General features: G+C 40.3%; 1 protein-coding gene across 1 annotated transcript in view; it reads right to left on the reverse strand.

Moving 5' to 3' along the window:
* NIPA1 (NIPA magnesium transporter 1) overlaps positions 1 to 18595 on the reverse strand; it is a 51179-nt gene extending 32584 nt beyond the window's left edge. Inside the window, exon 1 of the mRNA XM_020992948.2 lies at positions 18343 to 18595. Coding sequence (XP_020848607.1) covers positions 18343 to 18496 — 154 coding nt within the window. The 5' untranslated portion in view covers positions 18497 to 18595. The remainder of the gene's footprint in view (positions 1 to 18342) is intronic.
* Between the last annotated feature and the right edge of the window lie 925 nt (positions 18596 to 19520).

Consider the following 19520-nt stretch of genomic DNA (forward strand, 5'->3'; position numbering starts at 1 on the left):
TTCACAAATTAAATGGGGTATAACAATGTTATTTGAAACAATACTACAAAAAACATGTATCAGCGGAAGACCAATGGAAGATTCTTTGTTTCAACAGGGCCTTTTCAGGTTCAGGCAGTGAAGCCCAAGGGGCTATCTTCCTGTTTAATTCCCAAGTTACTGACAGAGAAACCTAGAACTAGAAGTGAGTAGAAACACTGTCCACCGAAAAACCACAAAACCCAGATGAAGTGGTGACTGCTGGACTGGATTCTCCCTCCAAACACAAGGGCTCTAGATATAATCTTGTACCTCTGTTGCAGCTCAGTGAACAAATTAATCACTTTTCCCATGAAACCATTTCCTTTTTTGCCATTGTTCTATTTATGCCAAGGACACACCATTCTTGCAAGGCATTCAACTGAACTCAAGAAATTATTTATTAAGTACCCACTGTATGTTATGTACTTGGGGTACAAAGACGAAAAAATGGCAAAGTCCTTGACTTCTGTGAACTAGCCAACTAGGAGACTTGGTGTCAACACCTTATCAAGGTCTTTGACCCTTCCTCCTTAATATCCTACAGAGAGTCCCTCTAGTTTTCTTTGGATGGTCTCACATACTTCCCATTACTTTATATGTGTACATGTGGAGAAAATATGCCACCATCATTTCCCAATATACTTTTCCTGACCACTACTTCAAACCCACCCTTATGACAAATGAAACCAATCAAATGACTGTCATACCAATCAGTTTGTTACCATACACTACCTGCAGCATTGAGGGGAGAAAAATATGTTCTCCTGATCATTGCACTGAAGGTGAGCTTTGCTGGTTAAATGTAGTTTTCATTTACATCATTACATCTCAACTTTCGGATTACAGTCCCAGACACCAGCTTCTTCACCTCCAGAATCAGAGCCTCCAACAACCAACTGTTTCCAACCAACACAATACATTCCAGAGTGCAAGACTCAGGAACCTAACCTCTTTTAGAGGAGGAGCTGATGAACATCACGCTCAATCTCCCTTCTTCTCTAACACTAAAAGAGAATGGATATCACTATCATTTATAAGATAGCCATCCTTTCTCACAGTCTGTACTTTCCTCTCCTCCCTATTCTTCAATACATTGGTCCTGAAAAGGACTCCTTGTTCCTCTCCATCACTTAGCAGCCTCTCTTCCTGGTGGCAGTTATCTAATGGTCCCTAAATTACATCTCCTTCCTCAAGGAGTTTGGTTCTTGGCGCTCAGTCTCCCCCTCCACCCTAACCTCTGCTCTGATACCAGGGCACTTAACATACATATTGATTCTTCTTCAAACACTTTGCCCTCCCACTTTCTCAATGTCCTTCAATCTATATAAGGCACACAGACATAGGGTCACACCCTTGATTTCATCATCACCCACAAGTGTTTAACTCCCACTAATAAGGACTATGAAACCACTTTCTCCAGATGCTCAGGCAAAATCAAACCCTGGGTTACTCAGCTGCCTCCTCTTCTTATCATATGCTGTTGGAGGGTACTGCTGGAAGTCACTTACCCAATGGTGTTCATTGGGACCACTACAAATTTATGTTATCAAATCTCAACAGGTATCCTCACTATAAAAAGGTATTACTTTTATTACACTTCACTGATTTTTTATCATATTCCCCTCAACTGATGCTCCCAAGCTCTTTTCTAAGCCTCACGCCTTACCTGTGATAGGACTAGGATTCCCCCATTTCCTACAATAGGGATTAATTGTCCCTAAAAGTCAACAAAACTGTCTCTGGGACTTGATCGGGCCCTTTCTTCCACTGATACAGCTTCTTGGTCACCTTAGGGCATAAAAAGTTTCACCCACATGCAACTGAGGCCCCTATGACTTGGTGGATTTCTCAAGATGGGGGTGGACATCACGTCCTTTACTATGTAGTTGTTGAGTCATTCAGTCACGTCTAACTCTTCATGACTCTGTGGACCCTACCGTCCATGAGGTTTTCTTAGCAAAGATATTGGAGTAGTTTGTCATTTCCTTCTCTAGTGGATTAAGGCAAACACAGGTAAGTGACTTGCTGACCCACAGCTAGCAAGTGTCTGAGACCATATTTGAGCTCAGTTCTAACTGACTTTAAGTCTGGCACTCTATCCACTGAACCACCTAGCTGCCTCTATTCTTTACCATATCCTTCCCTAATAACCAGACTAATTTCCATATTTCCCTACCATCTACAAACATATTTCCACATGAGGGTGGCTGTGCACGAAGAGGCTAAGTGCCACTGTATCCTATCTGTGTTAGGGCAAAGCAAACCTCCTGCCAGCCTGATCTCCCAAATGCAAAGTGGATGATACAAAGAGGAGCAAACTTCCCTTTGACTCAGGCCTTCCATCTCCGCCATGACCATCCCTTGAGGGAAGAGGAAGGTTAAAGGCAGTGGCAATTTGACTCTAGCTCCAGACTCCTTTGAGAATAAGAGGGGTGCTTTCCAGTCACTGACAAACACTTTCACATATCCAGTCATATCCTACACATCCCCATGATTCTAAACCCTTGTAGGCCACCATCCTAATACCGCTCTCTTTTCCTCATCTCAACACCTCAATGAACCAATTCAACTCTACACTGTCCTCTTCTCTATATTCCCTGGCCCTCTCATCATTTTTCTGATTGTGTCCTGTTAAACTTCAGCCTTGGATCATTCCTGCCATTCGCTGCCTTTGTTCCTGTGCTGCTGAACGAAAGTGGAGAAAATCATGTCACACTGTTCTGAGTCCATTACAAATATACATGACAATCCTACGATGCCGCCTTATCAATTCACTATCCCTCTCTCCACTGAAGCTCTCTCAATTTTTTTCAACATCCCTCCTCAAATCTCCCATGGTTCCCCCTCCCCCACTCTCTCAGCTGAGGAACTTGCCTAATGTTTCACAGAAAAAATTGAGGCCTTTCACCATAAGCTCCTCCTTCTCCCCTTTGCCTTCTTTCACATAACTCATAAATGCCTTCTACTACTATTTCCTCCTTCACCCTTGTCTCATAAGATGAAGTGGCTTTGTTACCAACGCTAACTCCTTGTCCTGCTCAAGAGATTCCATTCCATCCAGTCTCCTTCAACAGACTGGGCCCTTTATAACCCTCACTCTATCACTTATTTTCTTCCTTTCTTTTCCTTTTAAATATTATTTTATTTTTTCCAATTACATGTAAAAAACAATTTTTAACATTCATTTTAAATAAAATTTTGAGTTCCAAATTTTCTCCTTCCCTTTTCCCTAAGACAGTAAGCTATTTGATATAGATTACATATGTGCAATCATGTAAAACATATTTCCACATTAGTCATGTTTTCTGTCACTTATTTTTGATCTTTCCTTGTTTAATGGATCATTCCCTACCATCTATAAACATGCCCATGTCTCTCCCATCCTGAAAAATATCCTGACATGATTCCTCCATCTTTGCTAACTATTGTCCTATATCTCTTCTGCCTTTTGTGGCTAAACTCCTTAAAAAGGCCATCTACAATAGTCGCCTCCATTTCTCTCCTCTCACTCTCTTCTTAACCTTTTACAATCCAGCTTCCAGGCCTTATAATTCCACTGAAACCTCTCTCTCCAAAGGTGCTGATGATTTCTTAGTTGCCAAGTCCAATGTCTTTTTCTCAATCCTCACTCTCCTGGTCCCCCTACAGCCTTTGACACCACTGGTCATCTCCTCCTCCTTGATACTCTCTTCTCTATGTTTTCAGGACACTACTCACTCCCAGTTATTGTTTTACCTACCTGATTGCTCCTTCTCACTGTCCTTTACTGGATCTTTATCCACACCCTCTAACCACAGGTGACCCACCAGGTTCTGTCTGGGGCCCTCTTCTCTTCTCCCTCTATACTACTTTACTTGGTGATACTTTGCTGATACATTACATCAGCCCCCACGGATTTAATGACCATTTTTTATGCTGACAATTCTCAAATCTCCCTATCCTGCCCTAACCTCTCTGCTGATCTCCAATTGCCTTTCAGAGATCTCTAACTAGATGTCCAGTAGATACCTTAAATTAAACATGTACAAAACCAAATTATCTTTCCCCCTAAACCCACTCCCTGTCCTAACTTCCCTATTACAGTTGAGAGTAACACTATACTCCCAGTCCCTCCAGCTCATCCTTGACTCCTCACTATTTCTTATACCCCATACCCAATCTGTTCCCAAGGTCTGTGGATTTCACCTTCTCTCCTCTGACACCGCTGCTATTTTGGTGCAGGCCCTCATCCCCTCATGCCTGGACTACTGCATTAGCCTGCTGGTGGGTCTTCCTGCCTCCTCCCGCTCCTATCTATCCTCTTTTCAGTGACCAAAGTGATTTTCCTGAAGGGCAGGTCCAATCACACTACTCCCCTACTCAATAAACTCCAGTGCCTCCCTATCATTTCCACGATCAAATATAAAATCCTCTGGCATTCAAAGGCTTTCATAACCTAACCCTCTTTTTATACCTTACACCTCCACTCTTCTTACATCTTTCCCCTCTCCATGTACTCTTCAATCCAGTGTCAATGGCCTCCCGGCTGTTCCACGAATAAGAAACTCCAGCTCTCAACTCCAGGCATTTTCTGTCTCTCGTCAGAGAGACATCCCAACCCCTAATGAGAGACATCTCTGTCCTCCAGGGCTGGAATGTGCTGCCTCCTCATCTCCTCCTACTGGCTCTCCTGGCTTCCTTTAATTCCCATCTTCTACAGGATGCCTTTCCCAACCCCTATTAATTCTAGTGTCTTCCCTCTCTTAATTATTTAGTTATCCAATACATAGATTGTTTGTACGTATTTGTTTGCTTATTATCCCTTTCCCCCATTATATTGTGAACTCCTTGAGGTCAGGGGCTGTCTTTTGCCTCTTTTTTGTATCCCCAGAACTTAACACAGTACCTGGCACAGAGCAGATGCTTAGGAAGCCTATATTGACAGACTGAACCATTCGATGACTTTCAAGACCCTCATTTTATCCCAACAAAAAACCTGAACTAAGAGAGAGCTGACGGTAGAGCAGCTTCCAGCATCATTCCATCCTCTGTCTTAGCAGAGGACCTGAACTCTTAGTTCACTGGGTAAAGAGAGGCCTGAACCTACTCTTCTCCCTGACTCAAAATTCCTTGATATTGTCCCCCATTTTTCTCTTCTTTCACTTCAGTCTATGATGAGGAAGTAGCCCTCCTCACCAAGTCCAACCAACTCCTCAATATATACCTTTGATCCCATCCCCTAAAGATCCCCAGACTTCCCCCATGATTACATCTTGTCTCTCTAATTTTGAATCGCTCCTCAGATATTGGCTCTTTCCCCATTGCCATAAACACACCTAGGTCTTCCACATCTTTAAAAAAGATCAAGTTATAGCATCCTATATCTCTCTTCCCTTTCACAGTCAAGCACCTAGAAAAAGCTGTCCAAAGACACTTATATTATACTCACTTCCTCTCTGCCCTTTTCTCAATCCCTTGCAATTGGACTTTTTACCTCATTCAATTGAAAGAGATCTCCAAAGTTACCAAGCATCTACTGATTGTGAAACTCAATGGAATTTTCTCAATTTTCATTTTCTCTGTCCTCATCCTTCTTGACTTCTCTGCAGTATTTGACACTATTGGACTACTCTCACCTCCTAGATCCTCTTTCCACTCTGTTTTTGTGGCACTTCCTAGCTCACCTCCTGCCTGTATGACAACTCTTTCTTAGACTCCTTTGCGGAATCCTTATTCATATCACGTCTCATGTGGTTATACCCCAAAGATTGTATCCTAAGCCTTTTCTCTATATATATTCTCTCATGGTTTCATTTATCTCTATTAACATGATTGCCAAGAAAGATAAAAATGATAGTATAAGATTATACATATATATATATATACACACACACATATATATGTGTGTGTGTGTATATATATATTTTTTCCCTCTAGGTCTTGTCTCCCCAATGCTTTCCAAAAAACTGTTTAAATTTCATGAGGGAAGGTACTATGTCATGCTTTTTTCTCCCATCTATTACCTTGAATGGAAAAAGATGCATGGTGTAGTGGAATTTGGGGCTAGGCTTCACTCAATACATCCAGTCCAGTTATTCACACTCAGGATTAGAATATAACAAGGGACTGTTTGTTGTTCAGTCCTTTCAGTTGTGTCTGACTCTTCATGACCCCATTTGGGGTTTTCTTGGCAAAGATACTGGAGTGGGTTGCCATTTCCATCTCCAGCTCATTTTACAGATGAGGAACTGAGGCAAACAGGGAGACTAGCCCAGGGTTCAACAACTAGTTAAATGTTTCAGGCCAGATTTGAACTCTGAAAGATGAGTATTCCTCATTCCAGGTCCAGCACTCTCTCCACTGCAGCCACCTAGCTGCCCCATAGCAGGGGACTAATGGACTATAAAAATGCAACAAAAACTACATCTAGAACGAGATTGAAAAGGATATGCTGCCTGAAGCTTAAATTGATACTAATTCAGATTAAAAAATCATTCCAAAGACTCCAATAAGGCTAAATCAGAAAGGTAGTAGTTCCTATATGGCAAAAGCAATTCAGATAAATGCTCTCCTCTCCCCCCACACCAATTCCCCATAAGGCAGGCCTTTTATACTTTGAGTGGTAAGGAAGCCAGACCAACAAAGATGCTGAGAAGATGCAGCCTCTCTGCCCCCTTAAAGGAAACACACCCATCCTACACAAAACTGGTGTCATTTCTATTACATGAGGGAAGATTTAAAAGAGTGGTAGCAAACTCAAAAAGAAATAGGGACATAATCCATGTTATATTATGTTTTTATTTTGTTAAATATTTCCCAATTACATTTTAATCTGGTTCTGATTAATTACAGCTTCTCCTGGTTTAGTTTTCTTTTTTTTTTAAAGCAATTGGAGTTAAGTGACTTGCCCAGGGTCACACAGATAGTGTCAAGTGTCTGGTCTGAGGACGGATTTGAACTCAGGTCCTCCTGACTTCAGGGCCGGTGCGCCACCTAGCTGCCCCCAGCTTAGTTTTCTAATCAGTAAAATCAGTAATTAGACTAAATTATATTTACAAGGTAGGTATGAGGAAAGTATTTAGTTGCTGTTGTTATTATTATGTCCACAGCAACAACAAATGATGAGAAATCTGAGACTTAGAGTGGTTAAATGATTTGCTTTCTCAGTAGCTAGAGAAACAAAGGCCCTTTTCATCTGGGCCCCAGATCTACCTGCCAGGGGGTGTTAGATTAAAACTTCCCTCATCAAAGTCACTCTGAACCCTGACTTGAGGTCCACATATTGCTGCCTCTACGATGCATGCTACCCCTGCTGAGTTTCCTTAATCTCAGTCTATCAAAGTCACTATTTCCTTCTTAACCTGCTGACCAGTTTTCCTTGTCTAAACTGGCTTTTTCTGGTTTCTTCTATTTTCTTTCTATTCTTGGCTCTTTTTAAAACTCTCTCCACTACCACCCTATGACTGAAAGCATAACTCAAAGTCTTTATCTGTAAGCCACGCTCTCCTCTCAGACAACATTAACACAGAATCATTAGTGTGATCAGTACCATAGGGCCAAAGATCTCTGCTGCAGCCAGTCTCTCTATCTCCCATGATGGAACACTCTCCCTCCTCCACTCTGACTACTGACCTCTCTGTTATCCTTTAAGTTCCAACTAAAATCCCACTTTCCCTCTGTTATTTCCTATTTATCCTACATTTAGCTTACTTTGTATATATTTCTGTTTATGTTGTCTCCTTCATTAGATTGTAAGCTTCTTGAGGGCAAGGACTTCCCTATTAGATTGTAAGCTTCTTGATGGGACAGCTAGGTGCCACAGTGGAGAGAGTGCTGGGTCTGGAGTCACGAAGACCTGAGTTCAAATCCAACCCTAGACACTTACTAGCTAGGTGACCCTGGGCAAGTCACTTAATCCTGTTTGCCTCCATTTCCTTATCTGTTGGAGGAGATGAGAGAGGAGCTGGAGAAAGAAATGGCAAACCACTTCAGTATCTTTGCCAAGAAAACCCCAAATGGGTCACAAAGACTCAAACACGACTGAAAAAAATAAACGAGTGAACAACGAGCTTCTTGAAGGCAGGGGTGATTTTTGAATTTCTGTATCTTGAGGGCTTCACCAGAGCTTGGCACATAGTAGGTGCTTAATAAATGTTCACTGACTGATTTTTGGATGATCTTCAGACACCATTTAGTCCAACCCCCTCATTTTACAAATAGAGAAACTGAGGTTAAGTGGCTTGCCCAATGTCACATAAATGGTAACAGGCAGCCTATGGACCCAGGTCCTCTGACTCCAGAGACAGCAAACTTTCTCCTAGATCAAGGTGCCTCCATCAAATGCAGTTACAGTCCAGTACCTCTGGCTTCAGCCTGACTGGAGATATTTGTGTGCGTATATATTTATGCATATGTATAATATTTTTTGCCATTTTGAAAAAAAATCTGTTTATTTTTACATGCATTTACAGTCTGTCCCTCCCACAGTCTCACCCTACACTGAATCAAAAAACAAACAAAATCCTCATAAACACAGAGTCCAGTAAAATAAATGTCCACATTGGCCATGTCTGAAAAATATGTGTCTCTGTATTTTAAATTCATCATCTCTCTGACGGAAGGTGAGTAGCATGTTTCATCTTCAGTCTTATGGTTGTACGGTTCGTTATTGCATTGATCAGAGTTCTGATGTCTTTCAAAGTTGTTTTTCTCTATACCTTTGTTATTATTGTATAAACTTTTCTCCTATCTCTGTTCACTTTGTTCAGTATCAATTCATAAAGGTTTTCCCCAAACTGGATATACTCACAAATCTACATAGTATATTAATATTTGGACGGGTTGTTTGTTTTTTAATTTCTAATACAGACACCATCTGTAAACATTGGCAGCTTTAAATCTGCGATGCTACAATGCTGTGATTTTGCCATATTACTTGTCAATTTACCCCAATTCCCCAAACGGAATGCTAGCTCATGGTTCTGTTTTTCCCCTTTGTTGAGAAACCTTGGGAAACTAAGCTGAATTTGAGCATAGCAGTTTGAACTGTCAGACAAAGAAGTGCTTGTAGACAACACAAAAGAGATTTGTAGAAATCATGATACAAATTGCCAGTAATGTTGGCACACATAAAGTTTATGCTTAAACATCCAATATTTAGCTATAAATCTATGTGAAAAACTTCCTGGTAACATGCATTTTCTATTCTGCATATATGAAAATATAACTGGGATTTATACTAATCCTAACGATCATAGAATAAAAAAAAGATCCTCTACTCTGACATGCTGTGGCCAGTAACAAAAGAAGTGTCTGCTTGTAACAAAGAGTGGAGAATGAGAGACTCTATGTCCTTTATGAATTAATGCCTTTCCTTCAAAAAGGTTTTATGAACAAGTTACATAGTCTTAGCTGAGCCCTTAACAAAAAGTTGAAAAATAAGAACTTGCTTCCTGATGTTAATATACCTAATTGTAAATATTAGCACTGATCTATAGATACAGGTATTGCATAATCAAAGGATAATTTTGAAAGTCTGTTTACTAATTGGTTGTATGGAACTCAGGGCAGCTAGATGGACAGTGGATAGGATGCCAGGCCTGGAGTCAGGAAGGCTCATCTTCCTGAATTCTAAGTGGCCTCAGACAATTAGTAGCTGTGTGACCCTGGGCAAGTCACTTAACCCTGGTTGCCTCAGTTTCCTCATCTGTAAAATGAGACGGAGAAGGAAATGGCAAACCATTCCAGTATCTCTGCCAAGAAAACCCCAAATGGGGTCATGAAGAGTCCAACACGACTCAAAAACGACTGAACAACAGAACTCAGAGCTCATTTCCCCCCCAAAATAGTATATTATATATGGTGATTAGGCTCCCAGGCCAATTCACAAAATCCTATTTTACCCATATTGTGAATGAAAAAATTTTGAAAATTGAAAATTTTTTTTTAAAAATTGAAAAAATTAATTTTTTTTTAACAGACCTGTAATTTCATGGGTATAAAAAGCTTCTGGGGAAAACTTCCTCAAATATCTCTATCGGTTCTTGCTTATCCAGAATCACAACCTGTCTCAAGGTATAAAGAATTAAGTGTTTTGACTTAAAAGGAAGAATTTCTAGTCCCTCAGAATGAATATAAAATAGAGATCCAATCTTGGTTGAAGGGATGAGAAATATAAAGTATTAAAAAGCAAGATTTGCTTTTTTAAAAGTACATTTAATTTTTTTAAAAACAAAGATGCACCTCTTCCTCCCACCTTTGTACCTCCTCCCCCCAATTTGGAAAGTAGGAGAAACAAAATCCACTGTTACAAACACATATAGTGAAACAAAACAAATTGCCACATTTTTTGTTGTTCAGTTGTTTCAGTAATGTCCAACACTTTGTGACCCTATTTGGGGTTTTCCTGGCGAAGCGCCATTTCCTTCTCCAGCTCATTGGCAGATGAGGAAACTGAGGCAAACAGGATTAAGTAACTTGTCCAGCGTCATACATTAGTTATGTCCAAAAAAAAAAATCTGTTTCCATCTTCATTCTAAGCCCCTCATCCTCTCTATCAAGAAGTGGGTAGTCTGTTTCATCATGAGACCGCTGGAATCATGGTTGGGCATTGTGTTCATCAACGTTCCTAAGACTTCAAAAGTTTAATGTCTTTACAATATTGGTAAGCAAGATTTACTTTGAGTAATTATTAACTAGACAAGGAAGTATGTACAGTACAGTGAAAAGAACACTGGTTCTGAAGTCAGAGCACCTGGGTTCAAACTCTACCTCTGAGGCTTTCTACCAGAGTGATTTTAAGTAGATCATTTGACCTTCCCAGGCCTTAGTTGCTTTATTTGTAAAATGAGGTGGTTGGATCAGATTACTTCCAAAGTCCTTTTCTATCTCAAAATCTATGACACTATGAAATAGAAAAATGAATTTAAATGGTCTAGAGTAGCAGTTCTCAAAACTTTCTCAAGACCCCTTCACAGCTTTTGTGTGTAGGGGTCACATCAATATTTACCATATTAGAAATGAAAGACAAAAAGATAAAAAACTTTAAAAATATTTATTCATTCATTTAAAATAATAAATCTACTATATAACATGAACAATATTTTATGAAAAAATAATTTTATTTTCCAAAACAAAAAAAATTAGTGAAGAGATACATTATTATACATATATTTGCAAATCTCTTTAACACCTGGCTTAACAGAAGACAGTTTGATCCTCATATTTTCTTCTACATTCAATCTGTTGCAATGTTGTTTTGGTTAAAGTATATGAAGAAAACTGTACTTTGCACAGATATATAGTTGGGAAAGGGTTAATATAACATCTTAGTATTATTATGAAAATAGTTTTGATCTTGTGGACACCCCAGGGCTACATGGATCACACTTTGAGAACTGCAAGTCTAGATTAAAATTGGAGCTTGTAATCTATTTTCAACTCTGTCATGTGGAAATAAGGATAAATTACTATTTGTCTGCAAAGTACATGTTCTACTAGGCACACTCTTATTTAAACCATTTATTTGTTGTTGTTGTTTTTTCCAGAGCCAACATCTGTAGCAGAAACTCTTATTTTCCACATGCTATTATCTCTTTATGGAAAGATGATCCACCAGGGCAGGGTGAGGCATTTGGAATCCTGCGACATCCTCCAACCCCTTGACAAAGAATAGCTGAGACAGAGATCTCTTAGCATTGGATGAAGATCAGACGGTATCAGATCTAGCAGCAGCCTTGGATACTGTTACCATCCAGTTTGTCACTGACAAGTTGGAAATTCCTACTGGGGACAAATGAGTTCCATTTCAGAGATTCCAGTCTTACCTCTAAGTAAAAAAAATTAATTGCACTGAGGCTTTATCATATACTATCCCAAAGTGTTCTCCTGCATTACTCTTCTCAGTCCAGAAGAACCTTAGCCCTAACCCTAACTCTAACCCTAAATGCATGCTGTAATCCTAACCTTAAACCCTAAAAGACAGGACCTGTGATTTCACTGGTGTAGGGAGAAAATTCTACCAAAGCAACTAGGCAACGCATTGGTAATGTGTAGTATTAGAGAGCTGCTTGGTAATACTGACAGGTTAAGCCATTTGCATTGGGCCAGACAGGCAACTGGGGTCATGAAAAGTAAGACTCTACTGAAATGACTGAACAAGAACAGCAACAACATAAAGCCAGGAAACTCAAAAGTAGGACTTGAACCCAGGTCTTCCCAACTCCAAAGCCAGCCGTCTATCCACTCTGATTAGACCATGCTGCCTCTTACTTTTTTTTTAATAGGAACTAAAAATAGATCCAATACCAAGTTTACACATATTTATAAATATAAGCATCTCTACACCTATCATTTTTCTCAACCACATCAAAGATTCAATTATCCTTTCCATATTAAACTGTCCCATATTTCTTTTCTGGTGCTATTACTGTTGCTGTCGTTCAGTCCTGGTGACTCCTCATGACCCCATTTTGGGGGTTTCTTGGCAAAGATACTAGAGTGGTTTGCCATTTCCTTCCCCAGCTCATTTTACAGATGAAGAACTGAGGCAAACAAGGTTAAGTGACTTGCCCAGGGTCACACGGCTAATAGGTGAGGCAGGATTTGAAATCAGGAAGATGAACCTTCCTGACTCCAGACCAGGTTTCTATCCACTGCACCAGCTAGCTACCTAGTGCTACCATCGTATTAATCTACCTAGGTGAAAGTCTTAAATTCTTAACATCCATGCTTCAGGTAAAAAGTTTTAAATTCATAATAACTATCATGGTCACAGTTGAGACCATGCACAATTTTAGGAACTGAAGAATTCTACTTTATTTCTGAGTAACTGACAACATTTAAAATGGAGAGGCCTCAATTCTAGAATTTGTTTTCCATAAAGCTAAGGGCCTCTTATTCTAAGTATGCTGCAGAGCAGTAATTTTTTCTTCAAAAGGGGATATATGGAAAAAGTCAATGTCTGATTATTCAGGGGCTGATTACTCATTCATACTTTTTTCTTCTCATTAGCTTAAACATCATGGTATAGGTAGTAAATTGGAAATAAATAAAACTACCAAACAAACTTACTCATCCTTAGAATTGGCAAAAAAAAACAGATTCTAAAATTTGATAAGAGGTGTTGTTTGAATTATCTCCCTATTTTAAATCTTATGTTCTCTCTTCTTTATTAGTACAAATATCAAAGTTGCTTTAAGCTACTTACTTTTAGGGGGTGTATGTGTGCCTGAATGGGATAGTAGTAATCTAGAAGTCAGTACACTTGGTGTCTAACACTTGGTGTCTTGAAATTGATAAATGTGTGTGTGGTTGTGTTTTCAAATTCTGAGAGATGTATAGCTGTGCAAAAACAAAACAAAACAAGGTAGCTGATCAATTTCAAGTCATATCTAAAACCTTTGCCATCACTAATATAAGCAAAATTGATAGACAGATATCATGAAGACACGATGGATAATGAAAGAATGAAGAGAGATCCTGAAATCATGAGACTGGCAGTCACAGAATCATAATTTGGAGCTAGAAGGAACCTTACCTTGCAGCCATCTAATCAATCCAACCCCCTGATTTTATTGACAAGAAAAATGAATCTTAGGGATTAGATAACTTATGCAGGTTCACAACGGTAGCTGACAGCAGACCCTGTCCCTTAATTCCAAATTCAGCATTGTTTCCATTGCACCAAACTGCTGATACATGACTGTGAGCTACAGCTATATTACTAAGTTCCGCATTCAGCTTTTTCCATCCCTGTTTTGTACACAGGATGAAACCTTTCACTTTGATATAAAACTGTCCACTCTAAGCAAGGAAGTCTCTATCTCCTGCCTAGAGTACTACTGTCAAATGTATTTATGTATTTAAATGTGTTTAAAGATCTCAAAAAAGGAATTCATAGGCCATAATTCTAGAAACTAAGAATAGTACACTTACATTCTAGAGTCTGACTAATCAAACTAATTTAATTACTTTTGCAACTCATGGCTTTGAGGTAATTGTCTTCCCTAGGCATTGTGTAAAATCTACTAGAATACTGTTACTAATCCCATGAATTGCCAAAGGCACAGAGGTAAGAGAAAAAACACTTGACTCATGGTCAACTTCTGTTTGCCCTCTGAGTGATGCTGGCAAAGAACTTCAAGCCTCTTCTTTTGGGGTTTGATCATAGTTTTAGTATTTTTATTTTGGTTTTAGCCCAGAGGAAAATACAATGGATTTGTGGGTTGAGTTTTTTTTCTTAATTATAAACAAGTGAATAAGAATCACAGAATTTTAGAGTTGGAAGGGGTAATAAAGGCTAGCTCAATCTATACCTGAAAGATTTCCCACTATAATAATCAATCAATAAACATTTATTAAGCACCTACTATGTTCCAGGAATTGTACTAAGCACTGGGGATACAAAAAGAGGCAAAAGGTAGTCTCTGCACTCAATGAACTTACAATTTAATTGGGGACACAACACGCAAACAAGTATATACAAATCAAGCTACATTCAGGATAATGAAGAAGTAATTAGCAGAGGGAATAATAATCTAATATATGATTGTCAAGTCTCTGCTACAAGACCTCTAATGCAAGGGAACTCTACGTCTTGAGGCAGCGTATTCTACCTTTGTCCATTGCTAATAGTAAGGAAGTTTTTCTTGACATCAATCTAAATTCCCATTTTTTGCAATTTCTACCCATGATTCCTGGTTCTGGAGTCAAACAGAGCAAGTCTCGGGGCAGCTAGTGGATAGAGCACCGGCCCTGGAGGTAGGAGGACCCAACTTCAAATCTGGCCTCAGACACTTGACACACTACCTGTGTGACCCTGGGCAAGTCACTTAACCCCACTGCCTAGCCAAAAACAAATAAACAGAGTAAGTCTAATCCCTCTGCCACAGGATAGTACTTCAAATACCTGAGAACAGCTATCATGTCTTTAAATATTTCCAGTTCCTTCAAATGATACTCATGTTACATGGCCTTAAGGCCCTTCAGATGCTTAGAACTGAACACAATACTCTAGATGTGTAGCCTGACCTGAGTACCATGGGACCTCATCTCTTCATCCTTGGAAACACACTTCTCAGTCTTTTTCGATTTGTTGTTCAGTAGTGTCTGACTTTGGGGTTTTCTTGGCAGATGTACTGCAATAGTTTGCCATTTCCTTCTTTAGCTCATTTTACAGATGAGGGAACTGAGGCAAATAGGGTTAAGCGACTTACCTAGGGTCAAACAGCTAGGAAGTGTTTGAGGTTGGATTTGAATTCATGAAGATGAGTCTTCTTGATTCCAGGACAGGCACTCTACCCACTTCACCATCTAGCTGCCCATTTTTTGGCTGCCACATCACCATGCTGACTCATATTAAGCTTTTCAGACTGAAACTCTCAGAACTTTTTCAAACATTTGTGAAATTGTTTTTTTGGACTCAAGGGTAAAACTTCACATGTGTCCCTCCTGAGTTGTATAGCATTTAGTTTAGCCCAATGCTCTAAGCTGTCAAGGACCTTCTCCAAGCCTGACTCATTCAATGAAATAACCATCTCTCCCAGGTATATGTCATCAGCAAATTTAATACACCTTGATTCAAGTCACTGATAAAAACTGCAGTAGACATAGAGCTAAAAAATGGCAGCCTGGTGAACAATGGGTGAGAGAAGTATGTTCTGGTGGGTTTTGGCAAAGGATGACCGTGATACAGTAATAAGGCGTGAGGAGCCCATCTTGGAGCACAACCTTCAACTCCTGAGATGATACTTAATGAAGCAAAGATAGGTAGATACCCCCTTTCTTCCCATTACCATTACTCTTATATACTCTTATGGGCATTGTGTATGGTTGCTCTCAGGAAAATTTGGGTCTCTTTTCCGTGGTTTTCTCTTGGGGCTCCCCACTAATGCAGAGGTAGAAAAATGTGCCAAGAAAACAGTTTTGATTTTCACAAAATTCTGCTGGGGCCTACTCAACAGCCTGGTTCTGGAGCAGCATGTCAATCACTTGCTTCTGTTTTGGTGAACCACATCAAAATCTTCTATTCTAATGTCACACTGGGATTTGGAGGTGACTCTGGGTTCTCAAAGCATTGCCAGCACAAAGAATCCAGGTCCAGCAGTAGACTGTATAACTATTATTTCAGAACCAGACTAGGTAAAAGGCTCATCATCAGAAGCTTGGCTACCAGGTGATGGATTTTATTGGCCACAGATGCCTACTAAGGCAGTCACAGATTACAATCTACATCCCGAAAGTATTAAATATTAAAGCAGGTGAATTTCATTAACTTTGGACTGGTCTAGCCCAGGCTTCCCCTTGAAGTGGATAGAACACTACGGTAATTATAATAGCTAACCTTTATAAAGTTCTTCAAAGTTTGCAAAGTAAATTTTTTACCTATATTTTACATATATTATCTCCTTTCATCCTTATAGCAATCCTTATAGCAATACTCTCATTTTACAGATGAAGAAACTCAGGCTAAGAAACACTAAGTGACTTGCCCACCTTCTAACAGGAAGTAACCACCTGAGGCAAGATTCAAACTTAAGTTTTTCCCAAGTTCAACACTCTATCCACTGTATCATCTACCTCTCTAGATGGGGTTGTATTTCTATCAGTAAGGGTGTAGTGGAACTGGTATGAATAGGAGACTGATCAGGAGCTAAACTCTGAGCCAAGAGGTTCAGACTGTTGTTGTACAAAATTAATAGGGATCAGGTACAGGGAAAAGGACAGCTTGATCTGCAACTCCCAAGGTTAACCCATAATCCTGAAACGTAACTTCAGACTATAAGATGGAAAGCACTGGCAACACCAGCGCCACTTGTCCAGATGTTGCCAGGAATAGGCGTGGCAAGAATAATATCAGCAAGAGTTAATTTTTAGGAGAGGAAGGGACTGAATTGACGGGGTCTGTCTAGAATTCCACCAGCCTTAGAGTTGAATGGCCATATTCTTTGATGTTTTTACAATGAACTGGATGTTTCTAGTCAGTGCTATGTCTACAATGCTTCCTTTTCCTAGTGTTTAAGTAATACCAAGATGTTTTATCTAACTAACTAAAAGTTTAGAGGTGGACCATAAGCAACAAAAATAAATTTAGAAGTCTGCTAACAGCCCCAAGTAACTTTGCACAATCCAGATTTATGTAAAGGTTTGAAAGTCAGTAACTTTTTTTTTTAATGTGACAGTAATTAAAACTCTGAAAGTGAAAACGGTTACTTACTTTGGAGGAGATCAAACTTTAAGCAGGACAGAGAGACAGAGTACAGTAGAAAACAGGTTTGAAGACTACTGTATGTCATTTTCTCTAATTCTACTCCTCTTCCAGCCCTTGAACGGAAAACTATTTCCACTCTTAGATGCTCTGAAAGCTGATCTAGGTCTGTGGCTGAAGCACTTAAGGGAATTTCAATCTCAGATAAAGGTTAAATGTTTCCCAATTGAGGACAGGATTATCCAACAGAAAGGGAATAAAAACATTTTTTTTAAATGCACTTTCCTCTCATTTTACATTACTGGGGGTGGGGAGAGAGGAGAGGAAAGCAGGTATCTGAACGGACGCATGAATAACTTCTTTAAGTTTGTTTGAATAGAAGGTTCTCTAGAATGGACATGACCTCTGGAGGTTTCTTCACTAGTTTGACCCTCTATTCTCTGGTAGCCAGTGTTATTTACAAGTCACCCCTGAGTAGATCATGTACCTACATACCCGGAGGGATCTAGACTCTGTTTAATTAGTGCTTCAAGTGAAAATAAAAAAAATTTTTTAACCTATGCCCAATGCTTCTCCAAAACCCCAAGCTGTGTACCTGCTAACCGTTTACAAAACTAAAAAAATTTAAAACTCAACTTAACAGAGACCCTACCCCAACATTAAGGTTGGGCCGGGGTGGGGGGAAGTGACTGCGGCCAAAGGAAGGGAGCAGAGGTTACAGAAAAGACTCTCTCCCTCGAGCAGGACACACACCTCGGAGCGGAGCGAGCCCGCTGCTCTGCAGCAGGCAGGGGTGGGTCGGCTGCGCTCCCAAGTGCGGATGGGCGCTGCAGCTCCATCCCTGCCTCTGCTCGCACTGCACTGAGCGCATCTTCCGCAGGGGTGGGCGCTATGGACCACTCAGGCTACCGGGGAAAGGGTGACAGCATCACCCAGAGAAGCATCAGCTACCGAAGAAGATACTGGGGAAGGGAGATGCGGAGAAGGGGAGAGAGAGGGCAGCATCCCTAGGTGGCCCGGGGCCAACACAAACCAAATGGTTTAAACACTCCCCCCCTCCCGAAGCTTTGATCGCTGTCAATCCCACCCCACCCGCGGGAAAGCCGCCGGGGAGCACCGCGTTCCCTGGTCCGTACCTCGTCTCTTTGCCCTCACGATGCCTTTCTTCTGCAGCACGAAAGTGGATCCGTTCACCAGGCTGGAAACCACCGCCACGCTCAAGCCGAGAGACACCGCGGCGGGGCTGGGGCTGTGCGCCCCTTCCCCTGCGGCTGCGGCTGCAGTCATCATCCTCCTCCCCCAGCAGAGCCCGAGCTTCCTCCCTACTTGCTCCCGAGAGCTGCCCGGGCTCCCGCGCCTGCGCACTCCGCTGGGATCACGTAAGAGCCTGGATGGCTCAATTTTGCTTCTGCTCCGGGTTTTAGCAGCGACTGCGAGGGGAGGGAATTAAGCAGGAAGAAAAGCAAAACTTTGGGTTCAACGCAAGGGTAGAAAAGGGAGGGGATGAGGGTAGCAAAGAGAGAAAGTCGCGCTAGCACCTGTTTTGTATTTTTCCAGGATGCAAGTAATGTCCACTAATTAATATTTATGGATAAAAAAATAACAGCTAGCTAAAGATTAAATAATTAAATAAAAAATTAAATTAAAAAAATTAAATAATCGCTAAAGATTTGCAAAGGATTGTACCTAATTATTTCTTCCAATCCTCATAATAACCCTGGGAGGCAGTGCTATTATTATCCCCATTTTACAGATGAGGAAATTGAGGCTAAGATAGGTTAAATGATGTCCAGGGTTACAGCTAACAAGTGACAGACACAATTTAGATCTTCCTGACTCCTAGTCCAGCACTTGTCACTTCTAGTTCACAATCTAAAGAAAAAAGAAGATAGATAAACGAGAACCAATGTCGTAAATAACAGACTTTAATGGAGAGAGGTTAGGGTTTTGTTTCCTCTAATAAAACTTAGGTTAAAGCCAAGCTTTAGGGAAATGTTCAGAGAAAATGTGGAAATTAAGATGTGTTTTTGAAGAAGGGGAGAATTGTAATTTGACTTACCCAGATAGGGAAACTTTTCCAGGGGCAGAGAAAAGATGACTCACATTTGTACAGTGCTTTTAATGCTTTGTCTCCTGAGGAGAAAGTGAGGCTGGTGACTTTGCATAGCCCTCCCTCAGTTAAATCCAATTCACTTGCATGTTCTACCATCACCTCCCTGATGTCACGGTCAACAAAGGACAAAAAACAATCAAAAATATTTCAAGATGGGTAGTAAAATTGTTATTATCCCTATTTCACAGATGAAGAAACTGA

Source organism: Phascolarctos cinereus, unplaced genomic scaffold, assembly GCF_003287225.1.
Source record: "Phascolarctos cinereus isolate Bilbo 61053 unplaced genomic scaffold, phaCin_HiC Scaffold_726;HRSCAF=1367, whole genome shotgun sequence".
Lineage (NCBI taxonomy): Eukaryota > Metazoa > Chordata > Mammalia > Diprotodontia > Phascolarctidae > Phascolarctos > Phascolarctos cinereus.